Source organism: Carcharhinus amblyrhynchos, chromosome 5, assembly GCF_965287045.1.
Source record: "Carcharhinus amblyrhynchos chromosome 5, sCarAmb.v2.hapA, whole genome shotgun sequence".
NCBI lineage: Eukaryota > Metazoa > Chordata > Chondrichthyes > Carcharhiniformes > Carcharhinidae > Carcharhinus > Carcharhinus amblyrhynchos.
In genome coordinates this window covers 63,988,583-64,004,027 of record NC_137328.1, presented here as the reverse complement: position 1 = coordinate 64,004,027, position 15,445 = coordinate 63,988,583, and the positions used below count along the sequence as shown (strand labels likewise).

General features: G+C 40.4%; 1 protein-coding gene across 1 annotated transcript in view; it reads left to right on the top strand.

The window, feature by feature from the left end:
* Positions 1 to 15,445, top strand: part of slc33a2 (solute carrier family 33 member 2) — a 79,989-nt gene that overhangs the window by 49,165 nt on the left and 15,379 nt on the right. Inside the window, exon 5 of the mRNA XM_080188922.1 lies at positions 1,961 to 2,070. Coding sequence (XP_080045048.1) covers positions 1,961 to 2,070 — 110 coding nt within the window. The remainder of the gene's footprint in view (positions 1 to 1,960; positions 2,071 to 15,445) is intronic.

Genomic DNA, 15,445 nt, shown 5'->3' with positions numbered 1-15,445 from the left:
TGGGCGCTGTTCCCCAATTTGTATCTAACAAACCCCCATTCGAAGGACTGATTCTTTATTCTTGTTACCGTCCTGATTCTTTAGACAGTTTCAGGGCAGTGGCGGGACGAACACTGGAATGGAAATGATGGGCAAAATTCTCTCAAGCCCCCACCTGTGGCTTCAGTGGTGGCCGGGGGTGGAGAATTCAGCAGGGAGCCCAGTAGTGGTTTCACATGCCTGTGACTTTATAGCGGGATTTTCTACTGCCACCCGCCAGGTCAGATCAGGAGCCCCGCTGGTGGCTGGCGTGAGACTCAATTGCATCCCACTAATGGCTTGCCCCGCCAGAGAATATGGCGTAAAACACCTGGTTGCATATTTAATCAGCTCGGAGCTGGAAGATTTGGCCTGTTCCCTCACCTACCTCGTCAGCATGACAACACTCCACGTTCTCAACCCCACCACAGGACTTTGTCCTCAGATGGGAGAATTCCGTCCACTGACCGTGGCTTGAAGTTCAGCAAGTCTGACTTCTGGGAGGCCCATGATTATGCAGCCAGCACTCCCAGCAGAAACAGATGACAGTAGGGGTCAAATGGCACAGTTTGACCGGAATGCAAATTTCAAATTAATCAGCACTGACATTTCACTTCCTCAACCCAGTCACAAATTATGGGTGATACAAGCCGAGAGGCAGCCATTTGTAATGCTAATCTCGAGAAGCAGTGAGAAGATCTGACTGTCATTTTCCCTAGATTGATTTAGGCGTTGTAAGCCTTTAAATCTTCCATTTTCTCATCTGCTCGTAGTTGGGTGTGCATTTTGTATTTCTCCAACATTTAAATAACCACTCTGATCTTTACCCAGTTCTCCCTTTAAAAGTGCTTTCAATAAGGCGGTATGGTGGCACAATGGTTAGCACTGCTGCCTCACAGCTCTATGGACCTGGGTTCAATTCCGGCCTCGGGTCACTGTATCCAGTTTGCACGTTCTCCCCATGTCTGAGTCGGGGGAGGGGGGTGTCTTTTGGGCATGTCTGAGTCTGGGTTTCCTCTGAGTGCTCCAGTTTCCTCCCACAATCCAAAGATGTACAGGTTAGATTGATTGGCCATGCTAAATTGCCCCTTAGTGCCAGGGGGATTAGCAGCATAAATGTGTGAGGTTATGGGGATAAATCCTAGGTGGGATTGTAATTGGTGCAGGCTCAATGGGCCAAATGGCCTCCTTCTGCACTGTAGGGATTCTATGAAATCCTGTAATTATTGTTTGTTCCCCTGGATTATTTGGCTTTCCAAATGGTGAAATGCCTGTGGGTAGTGTGATTAATGCTGGCAGCTCACCTATTCAAAGATGATATGGCATAACCATATATCTCTATGCAAACGAGGCTGAGTTGACGAAAAGCTCCTCAGCTGGCCTATTTGTTTCTAGTAGCCTATGGGATATTATTCATTGGAAATTGCTTATGGTTAGTGTGTTGTAATGATCAGTACCAAATTAAGCTTGTCACTCAATCTCTTGAATCATAAGTAAAGATAGCTGTAAAACAACAATGGAAATGTTGATGACATTTTCTTTTGAAAATTTCCATTTTAAATGATGTGACAGAAATGTTGCTGCTGGGCATTTAGAGTTTCTTGAAAGATAATCCATTCCCCCTGTATTATAATGGTAATCAGATTTATATTATAGTTTGAATTTAATTGGATAAATTCCTGAATCACTTCCCAGTTTTGGAATGAAAGTGGAGGGGTTTTTTTTGTTTTTGATGGCGGAAGAGAAAATAGCAGATTTGAATATTTTAAACTTTCTGCTCAATGTAGAACCAGGTGTTTTCTTTGAGGCAATGTTCCTGACTAATATTTTCGACATGTCAGTGTAGAAGAGGTTTCTTATCCTGCTTCTTCTCCGTGTTATGTCGCAACACATCAATAAAATGTCAAAGTTTCCATTTCATTTTATTTTGTATTTGTTCTAGGTGCAGCTGTGCTAAGTATTACTTTACAGCATTTTCTCGGTGGATTGATAACAACATTGACATTTAGTATCATGATGCTGTGCACCCAGAAGGCTGAGGAAAGAATCCAGGTAACGCACGCGTATTTTATGACATTGTCATTATTTTGCTAACCTGATATAGTATTTCAGGGTCACTTCGGTTACCCTCCATGGGAAGTTTAGAGTAGGCAATTCTTGTTACTCTTATCACGCTATCCAGTTCTTGAGACATGTTGCTGAGATAAAACAACTATTTTTATTGTTCCAATGTTTTTCTATCATGAACATCAATGGCAATTTCTCCTGTTATAAGAGCAGATTGTTTGACTATAAGAGCCTATTTGAAGTGCACAATAACTGATTTGGATATCACTATGATCCTCTGGAATTGAACCTGAAATTATGTGTGCACTCCACTGTCTATTCTGCAGAGAAACTGCAGCCCTTTTGGGTAGGGGAGCAGGTCGGGCAAGATCTTTATCATCTCTCCCACAGTCATCAGGTTTTGCTGTACAGCTATAACTCTTGTCAATTGCAGCAACTTTCTAATGCTACTGCCTCGAAATTTAGTCTTTATCTTTTTACTGTTTCCATCATTGTTACTTTATTTTACAGTCATGACACAAATATTAATAAAAAACCTGGAATGTATTTAGGTACTTTATATCAGTTCTATCTTTGCACATCCTAATGTTGCGTGTAATTTCTGTTTTTTGGGGGACATAGTTTGTTTAATTCCAAGGTTCCTTTATAAAAAAAATTGGCTTTTTGATGAGAAAATAACTTTCTAACCTTACCAAGGATGATTGTTGCTTAATTTTCTTAATTGTTCAAACATTAGTTTCAGTGCTTGCTTGCTTTTTGGTCATATGTTTTTAAGACTGGGAAGGCATTTGACAAGGTAGACACAAAGGTACACACATGAGGACGGCCTCAACTGGGATCTTGGGTTCACATCACTCTATTTGTAACCCCCATGATTTGCTTGGGCTTGCAACATCTCATTTACTATCCTGTCTGGAGACAATACACATCACTTTAACCTATGCTTAATGCTATCTCCACTCACATAGTCTGCACCTTTAAAACTTGATTAGCTGATTAGCTGTAAAGACTCGCATTCTAATCAGTATTCCGTAAACTGTGTGTGCCTTTATACGCCCTGTTTGTGATCAGAACCCCCCGACTCACCTGACGAAGGAGCAGCGCTCCGAAAGCTAGTGGTGTTTATTACCAAATAAACCTATTGGACTTTAACCTAGTGTTGTGAGACTCCTTACTGTGTTTACCCCAGTCCAACGCTGACATCTCCACATCATGCACAATCGAGAACAAGGGAACACAGCCTCAGGATAAGTGGCTAGTCATTTTGGATTGAGATGAGGAGATATTTCTTCAATTATAGGGTTGTGAAACTTTGGAATGTTCAACCCCAAAGGGTTGCGGATGCTCCATCATTGATTATATTTAAGGCTCAGATAGATTTTTGGTCACTCAGAGAATCAAGGGATGTGGGGAGAGAGCAAAAAAATGCAGTTGAGGAGGAAGGTAATTAGAGTCATTAGGACATTAGAATCTCTAGGAATACCTTATGGGCTTAAGAGAGCCCTTTCCTACATGGCCTATTTATTGTATTTCACTCTCTAAGGACTTAAGCCTTTCTTTAAGCATAATAATTAACAAAAAGTTTATACTTCTCTTAATTTCTCTACTGGAAAATCAAATTCTGCACTTTAAGATTATCCTTTTAAAAAAATTCATGGGATGTTGGTACGCTGTCTAGGCCAGCATTTACTGCCTGCCCCAAATTGCCCTTGAGAAAGTGATGGTGAGCTACCTCCTTGAACCGCTGCAGTCCATCTGATGTAAGTACACCTATAGAGCTGTTAGGAAGGGAGTTCCAGGTTTTTGAAAGTGAAGGAACGGGGTGATATATTTCCAAGTCAGGATGGGGAGTGACTTGGAGGGGAACTCCCAGATGGTGGTGTTCTCATATATCTACTGCTCATCCTTCTAGACGATAGTGGTTATGGGTTTGGAAGGTGATGTCTGAATGAGTTCCTGCAGTACATCTTACAGATGGTGTGCCACTGTTTGTTGGTGGTGGGGGTAGTAAATGTTTGTGAAAGGCGTAGCAATCAAGCGCGCTACTTTGTCCTGAATGGTGTTGAACTTGTTGAGTGTTGTTGGAGCTGCACTCATCTAGGCAAGTGGAAATATTCAGTTACACTTCTGACTTGTGTCTTGTACATGGTGGACATGTTTTGGGGAGACAGAAGATGCTGATAGTTAGAGAGGGTCGCTACAGGATTCCTAGCCTCTGACCTGTTCTTATAGCCACAGCATTTGTAATGGCTAATCCAGTTCAGTTTCTGGTCAATGGTAACCCCCAGGATGTTGATCTAAAGTATTGAAACTCGTATGTTTGAACATTAAGATTGCCTGACTCCTTTTGGAATGCAGCAGCCCACAACACATTTTTTATTTTATAAGCTTATCTGTTGTATACTCTGATGTTGGTCAATGACTTTGATAGGTCACAGGATCCTTCTGGAGCTTCTGTTGTAATGGTGGGTCAGTTCAAAATTACATTTTCTGGCCTCAATGTTCCTGGGACTGGAAAAGACACATGTAGTTGAGGATGCCTGGATTATGGTCCAGATTTAGCTTCTACCAGTATTTCCTCAAATTTCAACCAAATCTTGATCTTCCACCTACTATCAACCTCTGTGTTCAAGGGAAATGTCAAATCTAACTTCCTAGGCTTTCTTGGGAATATTCTGCCTTCATGCCCTTGAAAGGCCTCGATAAGTTCACCCCAGAGAAGATGTGGGATATTCATTTAGCACCTTGAAAAGGCCCAAAATCTATAATGCAGCAATTGATCCTGGACGGAGTTGATCATCTTCTATGTTCGGCTCACTACAGTGCAAAGAATTTAACATTTTCTTTTCTTTTTTTCAGCCCATTTGGGCCATGGGAAGTTGTGGAGTGACCCCCTCCCCTAACAGTGACCTGGTCTCAGGTTTGAAACTAGCCTGGGCAGGGGATGTACTGTGCCACACTTTTGCTGTTAATGCAGGTATATCCAGGCCTCTGGTATACATAATTAGCTCTGACTCTCTCTAACTATCAGCAAAAGTTGATAATTCTTTGACTTCAAAATTTAGCATTACACACTCCTGTTTTGCTCAACACTCTCTTTTGTGTGTCTTTTCCCTGCTCCCTGTCCATTTTCCACTTCTAGTTTGTTAAATTTCTAGAACAAAAACAAAGATTACAGCATGTGCTTAATGAAAGCACTGCCATCTATTTCCTGTGTCCCACAAGACACCTACACCTTTACTTTGTTCAGCAAAGGTTATGTGAAATGTGACCTCTAATTTTGAAAAGCGCTTGAGCAGAAACTGCTGGAAGGTACCATTGAGCTTTCCTCATCAAAACAGACTAAATGGTACATGTGCATCCTGGGACATTAGGTAAACTGCTGCGCATGTTCGACCTGTGCAATCCAAATTTAGTTCACAATGTCACAGCTCTGGGCAAAAATATCAAATCCAAACCCAGGTTTTTTTATGAGATGCTGAGGCCTTCAAGTCAAAACTGTAATGAATGAATTAGTAACAAAATTTGTATGAGCAGAATGCCCTTCAACATGAGGTAATGAGGAAGCTTTACCACTGCCTGAAGACCTGCAGCTATTTGGCTGCACTGCTGTCTTCTGTCTGTGACCGTGCTCAACTCTTATGGCACAGACTTATTTTAGCTAATATCAGCTAGGCTGCCGCAGGAACATGGGTGACTCAACATCTTACAGCAGAGCAATTAATGACTTTTGGCATCATGGCAAGACGCCGAGGATAGGACCACTCATATGACGTGATTGTAGACTTTTCCAAGATTCAGGTTGCATTAAATGGTATCATCTTTGCTATGTGAGCACCTACAGAAAAGCCACCTCAATGATTTGAACAGAAAAAAACTTCTACCCCCTGGATGTGTATGACAACATAAAAACTCTTCAAGGAATTTTGACAGATGGCTTGTGAGGAAGCCCATTCATTATCTCCTTGGATAATGCCCTTGCTCAGAATGTCCGGTTGGGATTGTTCACTCGTGGTCTGTCTCTTGGGAACAGCGTACCTCTACCTTGAGGTCATTGGTGAAATGGTGCTCACCAGGGGCATGTCACTTCCAACCGGTTGTGAATCACTCTGGTCTAATTAGTTGACAGTGTGGCTATTTGATCTGGAGTGGAGCCGTGATTTTGGTGAGATACCTTTTCAAGAAGTATTCATTTTCAAATGAGTACATGACCTAACTGAGCTGCCATGAAAATGGGGAGCGGAAAATTGCAAACAATTTTTATGCTGGCAGGAATCTGACTGATCAGTTTTCCACATTTTCCTGTCCTGCCTGCTGTGATACCCGCCACTGACATGACTAGAGAATCGCGCCCAAAGCTGCTGCACATTGTGGTTTACGCACAGATGTTACACATGCACAGTCAATAGAAATAGTTAGGTTGAGTGAATGCAGATTATGCAGGCCTATTACCATTGCCCACAAACCACCTGTTCAAACACTTCACTTCCTGAAAGGTTTGGGAAGCAAAATTCAAAGGATGAATATGTTACCTTGATTTAAAATTCTCACCCTTGTTTTTAAATCCCTCACCTTTCCCTATCTCTTTAATCTCAACCTACAACTCTGCAAGATGTCTGCAATCCTGATTTCTCCCTGATTTCAGTTGCTCCAGTATTAGTGGCATCCTTTGAAGCGCTATGCTTTGGAATTGTAACTATTTCCAGCATAGCCTGCAATGGTATGTCCCATGAGAGGGAGAGAGCGGGTTGCGCATAAAAAGAGTAGATATGCTGAATGCGAGAAATAGTTGATTGCTTACTGCTATGGGCTCACAAATAAAATATATCCTTTAAATTGATTATCCTTACTAATGACTCTTTACTACCAACAGAGGTAGTAAACCATTTGTTGCAGAATTAATCAGATTTATTTGGCTGCCCAATAAACATAATGGGCAAAGCTTTAAGAAACCGATACTTAAGTTGGTCAAACTGCTTAAATTGGTACGTCACTAAGGAACTCAGTTTTTTTATAAAGTTGATATAATTGCCTTTAAAATGATTGGGAGTTTTGAATCCTAGCCTGTGGAATGTACGTGCAAACTTCCATTTTCCTGTCTATTCTGAAGTAAGAATTAAATTGAAATGCACACTGTATTGTTCTACAAAAGCCCTAACTTCTGAAATTGAGAATTTTTCATTTTTCAAATTGTTTCATAAAGAATGAGCGTATTGTTCTCACACAATCCCTCCTGGCTTTACTTTTTGTTTATTCTCCTGGTAGTGCGAGCTTTTGTATCAAGTAATGTATTTATGAATGGGATTCCAGCCGATTTGAATTCCTCGATAAAGTGTAATATACAATTGCACATATCAAAACATATTTGTTACTGTTGGAGAAAGAAACATTTATTCCTGGGGCGTTTATGCTAGAATTTATTTGCATCTCATATTGTAAATTACTTTGGATACCTATGGCTTTTTTCTTTTTAGTGAGAGTGACCTGCTATAGAAGCAATATAGAGTTCAGTCTGAAATTCCCCTTTCGCTCATACTCTGATTTTCTCCTCGGTTAACCTCAGTGCACACAAAGTTCATGGAATCTGAATATATGCGATATATTCCCATTGCTTTACACCTGATAGATAATTTTTTTTAGCATAAATGTAATAGGTAGAAATCAATGTTGCCGTTCTTCTGTCTAGTGTTTGAATGGAGCTATTGGAAAAATGCTATGTTGATAATGGAGTGGATTTTGGGAAAACATTTAGTTTGAATCAGTGTCCAAAGGTTCCGCACATGCTGACTCGACTTAAATTTGCTGTGGAGGTTGATTGAATCTCGTCAAGAGGTGCTGTTGAGGAATCATTGTGATAAAATCAACCAGACTTAGCCTGATCTTTGATCATTTATTTGAGCGGAGGCAGGGAGAACTTGTCTTAATTACTCAAGTCCAAGTCAGTACTCTGCCCTGTGAATTGTTACATTGTCTTATATTTTTAGTCCCTGTCCTAATATGACTGTGGGTATGTATTTGATCACATAGGCTCACAATCTACCACAATAGGTGCAAACTGTTTCTGATCACTGTCCCATTCGGCTGTGCACCTTGGCATTCCAGTGACAGGAACCATGGGCTGGATTCTCCAACCTCTCTTGCAGCTGGGATTTTCTGATCTGTGACAGTCAGTGGAGATTGGGCTGAGCGTCAAATACTCTGTTTTCGCTGGCAGCAGTGGCAGGGCATGAATGGCCCTTGTTGCCTGCAGTTGCTGTCACAATAAGTGCAAAGTGCTGTGGATCTCATCTTCTATAACATTTTAATGATTGAAACCTATCTACCTCGAGTTACTGGACCTTTCCCTGCAGTGGCCCAGCCTGGACTGGTTTTTGCTGTGTTTGTTGTCTAGGCTAACATATGCCAAGTATCCCAACAATCAGCGCTTCACAGTCTCCTACCTAATGCTTATTACTAACTATTGAACGGTAACAATATAATCTAACAGTACACGCCGACAGTACAGGCTGACAGTACACGCTGACAATATAGCCGGACAGTACACTCGGACAGTACAGTCGGACAGTACACTCAAGCAGTACACTCAGACAGTAACTTGGACAATACATGCTGACAGTACATGCTGACAACACTTGGACAGTACACTTGGACAGTATGCTCGGATAGTACGCTCATAGTACACTCAGATAGTACGCTTTATTGTTACCCTCTGACAGTACATGCTGACAGTACACGCTGACAGTACACATGGATAGTACACGCTGACAGTACACTCTGATGCCTTACCTTCCGGGTTCTGCCAGCAGGAATCACTACTGCTGTCCAGCAGTTGAGATGATCAAGCCAGGGGTGTGGAGGTCAGTGCAGCCCCTGGGTGGTCAGGCACAAGGCCTGGCACTCTGGCAGTGCCGACCTGCCAGCACAAGAGGTCACTGTCAGACTAGCGCTGCCAAGAGGTGAGGCAATGATGGGGGTGGGGGAGAGATTACTGTTGGTTATTGCTGGGGGAGGATAGGGGGAAGCATGCTAGCAAACACTGATGGGTTGAGGGGGAAGAGATTACGAGCGAACAATGATGGGGGAGTCTTGAGGTCCGTGGAGGAGGGGGGAGGGGTGCTATCTGTTAATGTTGAGATCGGATTTCTACAGAGCTGAGCTTGACGACATCTTTAGGTCCTGCCCCTCAGGAATGACGGCACAAACACAATGCCCCCCACGCCTCTCTTTCTCTCTCCCCCATGCTTTTTTTTGACAAAGTATCAGAGGTTCTGGAGTGAAGACCTGCCTGTTTCTTACATGCCAATTTTCAGTCACAATCTGGCACTTTTGAGGAAATTCTGCCTAGTATTTCTGTTTTAATATGTTAAAGGGTCATGATTATTCTTCACATTGCACACTGGAAAATACCAAGTACTTCTGGTTGCATTTTAACTGTTATGCCATTTCTGCAGGTTTAAATCTACTTAAATTGATGGTGATCAGGTTCAAGGCCTCACCGACTGTGAACTTGATTATGTTGCTGGGGAGGTGGGTGAGACCTCACTCTGAGATCTCCCTGATGCAAATCCCATTATGGTTCTCTCCTGAAGACTTCTGGCTATAATGGGATTTACTTGTGGCAAATGGATCCAGAAAGTCTCAGCCATTGTGTGGGGCAGTTACAGGGTTAAAACAGTTATGATGTCAGTCCATAAAAATACTGCTTGATAATGAACATAGACTTGGTTAAAATCATTGGCAAGTTTGAGATTGTAGTGGAATATTAGCAGGCAAAATCTTCAAAACATCTAAATGAGTGGTTGTTATTGTGGATTTGGTGCAGCTCCCTGCCAGCCATGACACCGCGCATTTTAAAAATTTTATTTTTTACTCCATCCTTAAAGTTACAAAGCCACTGCTCAGAATGGACCAGGCAATCCTAAGTCCTTGTCATCTCCAAAAACCAAATTTAGAATCCAATTGAATCCAATTCAAGGTCTCCTCGAGATGGATGATCAAGATCCAAGCTGACAAGATTAGATATTGTACCCCATCTTGTGCTTGACCTGACATTTGATCTTAGCCAAAAGGCCACACATTAGTGATTTGGAACTTTGAAACGTGGTTGCCTATCATTGCATGTTCCTGTAGAGATGTCAGGTGCTTCTCAGTAATTGTACTGATACTTGGAAGTAATCTAGTTGACAGATTCAGGTGATATCTTTATGTTCTAAGTAATGTGAACTCACAGATTAGATTACACTTTTAAGATCACTCTTAGGTTTCCTATTTTGATTCTCGTAACACGTGATTTCAATTTTATTCAGCTGTAGCCTGCACAGCACTGGGTGTCATTTTCCATCACGCAGGTTAATGTTTGTGGCAGAATTACTGCAAGTCAATAGAAATAGTTTCTAGCTCACCACTCCAGCAGGCAATAGCTATTAGGATTTAATGGTGCATGTTTCATTGAGATACCATACTGGCGTTGCTACACAATTGTGAACTGTAGTTGATATTTCTGTGAACTAAATTAGATGGTAAAGATACTTATTAACCACATCATAAATATGTACAGTTCTTTGTGTAGCAAGATGGGTTTTGCAAGTATGCTCATTAGTAAAGAGGGAAAATTATGTAGAGCAGATTACTGCTTCAAATCATTGGGGACCAAATACATCGAAGATAATTTACTTGGACTTATAATCCATTGTTAAGAATTCGATGTACTCTACACAATACCAGGACAATGAAATAGATTTTCAATGTCGGATTTAAGTCAGTTCTAAATGGTTAAGGACTAGTGTAGAACTTGCCTGAAAGGTCAAATGATAATATTTCTCAATTCTCTAGTATAATCTTATTTGCATAATTATATTAACACCAAGTGCAGACTGAAACAGGGCTGGCATGCATATTAATGGTGGTAGACAACAGTACCATCTGAATGAAAATTAAAGGGACAATTAAAGGACATAAAATTGGGAGGATATAAATTTAGAAAACACTTATCTCAAGATACATCTCAACTCATAGAGGAGGCTAAAAGGATAGAGATCAAATACTAACAGGTAACAATTAAGGGAAAAGCCACCCTTATGCAAGCATAATTATATGAGAAGCTCCGGCCCTAGGTCTTCCTTTAACTCTGTTTTGAGTTAAAATTTCACCCTTATTTCTGGATAGGATAGTTCTAAGATTGACAAAAAATAAGACAGTCACCTGAGACTGGAGTTGAACCCGGGCGTCTGGCATTGTGAGGCAGCAGTGTTAACCATTAAACGCCTGTTTCTCTACTGTAGATTATGCATGCATATGCATGTGGTTAAGTGAAAGATTACGGCATTGTCAGCCCTGTGTTTGATTTTGTTTAACATGAGGACTTTGGGTCACTGTCATTGTTCACATAACCTTGACAGGTTGGTTGTTAGATTTCAGTGACATGTCCAGCCATGATCACTGGGATCACCTTGCGGCTGCAGCCTTCTTCTGCCTTCGCAGCTGGTGAGATGCACTGTCTTCGTTCACCTGTTCTGCTGTTGACTTTTTATATCAATAATATATCAAAAGTCTTGCGTTTAACAGAAATTTCCTGTCACTTTGATAACTTTGAAAGAGTGTATCTTCCTACTGGCTGAGCAATACCATGAAAAATCTAGTATACCTATTAAAATATAGGTCCCCATCCTAGCCGACAAACAACTGGCTGAGTAATTGTGGCTATCTCACAATCTAACTTCCATAATTCAAGGTACCCTCCACCATTAGACCTCGTACAACTCCCCATCGAAGCACGGCACTGAAATCATACTCAAGTGCGGTTCCTGGCAACCTGTTCCAGAGGGTGATGACATGAGGTGTGAATACTTACTGGCATCTAACCAACTCCATGTTTTTGTATTCTCTACTGATGCCTTTATTCCCTTCCCTTTGGCCATGCTCACATAACTGACCACAGAGAATATACCTGCTGTTTTAAAAATATAACCTGTATTCCTTTGAACTCTTTGTTTCTCCAATTAAAAAGTCACAGTTCCCTTATCTAGCTTGATAATTATAAGCTATATGTCTATGTATAATTCTGATTATCCTTTTGTGGACTTAAGTTCATTGTCTCGGTATTCCAGTCATATAAGAGTAGAAGGAACTGTACTTTGGGCAGCAAAGTACATTGGTGGCGATCTTACTGGCTCATCCCACTGGTCAATTGGTGAGGTGAGCCTGTAAGATCTTGAGAGAGGTGAAAAACTGGCATCATGCCCGGCGCTGTAAAGCCAGTGTGATGGTCCTTGCAACTGGGAAGAACACATGGATTGATCATAATATTTAAATCCTGATTATTTTATTTTTAGTGGTCTGGACTGATTTGAAAATAAGGATGGGACCTACTATGAGTTAAGACTTGGGCAACAGAGTTTTGGATAATCTCAAATTTATGGAGGGGAGAATGTGGATGACCATCCAGAAGTGCATTGGAATAATTAAGTCTAGCGGTAATAAGGCCCTGAATGAAAGTTTCAGCAGCAGATGTGCTAAGACAGTGATGAAGTCAGGCAATGCTATGGAAGTGGAAATGTATGGTTTTAGTAATGGTACAAATATGAGGCTGGAAGTTCATCTTGGAATTAAATGTGACACCACTGTTGCAAACAAGCAAGCTTAATCCCAATCTGTTGCTGGGAAGGGTGAATTGAGCCAGGGAACGTGGCTTAAAAGTGGGAAGCAAAAAATAATAGCTTTGGTCTTATCAATATTTATTTGGAGGAAATTTCTACTCACCTAATATTGAATGTCAGATAAGCAGTCTGATTATTTAGCAACAGGAGGGGAGTCGAAAGAGATGGAGGTAAGGTCTACCTAATAGTGTTGTCAGCGCACATGTGAAACTAACACTATGCTTTCAGACAATGTCACTGATGGGCAGCATGAGAAATAGGAGAGGGCAAGGTTAGATCCTTGTGGGACACCAGACGTAGGAGTAGGAAGAGAAATCATCCCACATGATTTTCTGGCTACAATCAGATACAATTGGATAAGAGTCGCTGGAGCAAATTGTCCTTCTTAAATTGTCCCCATTATTTAGATGACTCCAATTGTAGGCAACCAGAAATCAACAAATTAATTTTAAGAACTTGGATTATGTTAACTTGTTAAGTTTCTTGCTGCCTGAATTACTCTAGGCAATAGTTTAGGTGTTTTGTTAATGTGTCATTACTGCAATATTAAAAATATTGTCACCTATAGGACATTGGTGACCTCCACTTACCAGAACCAGAGGGATCCAGACCTCAGGTTTACTTGCTCCATGGGGTTCTTAACTATGTCACAAGCCTTGCTCATATGTGTCTGTGCATTGCTCTGACAAACTAACATCAAAAGATATTGAATTATTGGTGAATACTTAAATACATCAATTGAATTTGTGGAGAATGGAGGTATTAGTTCCCGTCTACATTTCACTGTGGCATTTCAAATGCTGACCATTGGTACATCCAACATTGTTTTTTAAAACATATTTTATTTCAGAAATCGCTTGACATTCATTATGTTTTCCCTAAATTTCGAGATGAAATCCATCCGTTGAAGCTAATCGTCTAAAAACAGAAAATGCCGGAAAGACAGCAGGTCAGGAAACCATCTATGGAGACAGAAACAGAGATAAAATTTTGAGTCCATATGACTTCTTCAGAGCTGAAGAAGGATAGAAATGTGATGGATTATGTAGCTTGAGAGAACGGTAGAGAGGGAGAATAGAAGATCAGGAATATGTGGGAGCTCAGGAGAGAATGATGAAGATGTCATGGACACAAGACAAAGAGAGTGTTAATGATTATGTTAACGACCAAAGATGGTGCTTATAATATCATAAAGATAAGGTAGCAATTGTCTAAATAAGTTCGTTGAAGTTCCAATGTCAGGAAAATTGATCAATAAAAATTCAATTGTTATTTACAATCCATCACATCAAAGCAAAAGATTTTTCATTGTTGAAATTTGCTATGCTACTTCAGAACATTTGTTCTAGGGAAACCAAATTCTTATTTTATAAATGTAATTGAAGGAAGTTACTCAGTTAGCCTTATGCAATACTAACATTTCACTTCGGCTAAGATTGCAGTGAGATATGTTATATGCTTGTGGAAACCGTAATCCATTTCCGAGTTGTGAAATAGCATAATTTTTTAAAAGTTTTAAGCCAGCTATTTGATGATTAAGGTGTGGGGGAAAGATTGCCTGAAGAAATTTAGCCTAATCTTTCAGCACATGGTAACGAGCTATTGATATAGAGACCACAGGCCCTTTGTGGCAGAATTCTTCTTTCTGAACTTGAAGCAGATAACATCTTGCTGGTATTAAGTATCCTTTTGTCACTTCTAGAAGTTTCTTTTTGTTCAATTATGGTCACTGTTACATATAACATTAGGAGGTGATTTGTCACACTGACATTTTCATTTAATAATCCTTATTCATTAATGTAACTAAAAATACTAATTGGACTTGAATCTCATCTTTATAAGGAATTACAATGCAGTGATATTAATGGACTGCAGTTAACATAGTTCAGACTCTGACAATAGCAAGGATTCCTACATAGTTTTAAACATATAATTTATTTTTTGAAATCAACCACTGTTTGCACTAAGTTGATACCAATCCGTATGCCTTGTGTGCAGGCTTCTGCGGACAAAATAAAAAGATAACCTTCCAGTTATATTCTCTTTTAAAGTACAATTGATCAGTGAGGAGATAGCTTTCTCTTTGCTTTTGAAAAGAGTTATAGAATGAAAAATGGAAAACAAGTAATTGTCCAATTTTTGTAGGTGAGGTGGGGGTCAGTTGTGGTGGCAAGGTCAACAGCTGGCAACTGAAAAACATCTTTGGGCATCATTCTCTTGCAGTCAGAGAAGGGTTTTGGTGGAAGCAACAGAAAACCAACTAATCATAAATCACAGTAAGAGTGCTCCTTTCACACTTCTGAAGTAGCTGAATTATTAGTTAACCTCTGACTGATGGAAGCTTTGATGCATTTAATTCAGAACTTGACATAAGTGACAAGAGTCAACACTTTGATATTCTTAACTTGTACTTTCTACTCAAACACGACAGTTGAACTTCATATCATAATAAAAAGAAAATACTGCAACTGCTGGAAATGTGAAATAAGAACATAAAATGTTGGATAAACACAGTAGGCCTGGCAGCATCTTTGGAGAGAGATGTCCGTATGACTTCTTCGGATCTGAAGAACAGTCACATGGGGCTCGATTTTACCATCAAGTTGTGCCCGTTTTTGGGCGTGAAAACTTTGTGAAGTTAGGCATGAGGCAAGTAGCACGATCCGCACCTGTCTCTGCGGCCGTTCCCCTTTTACGAATGGCTG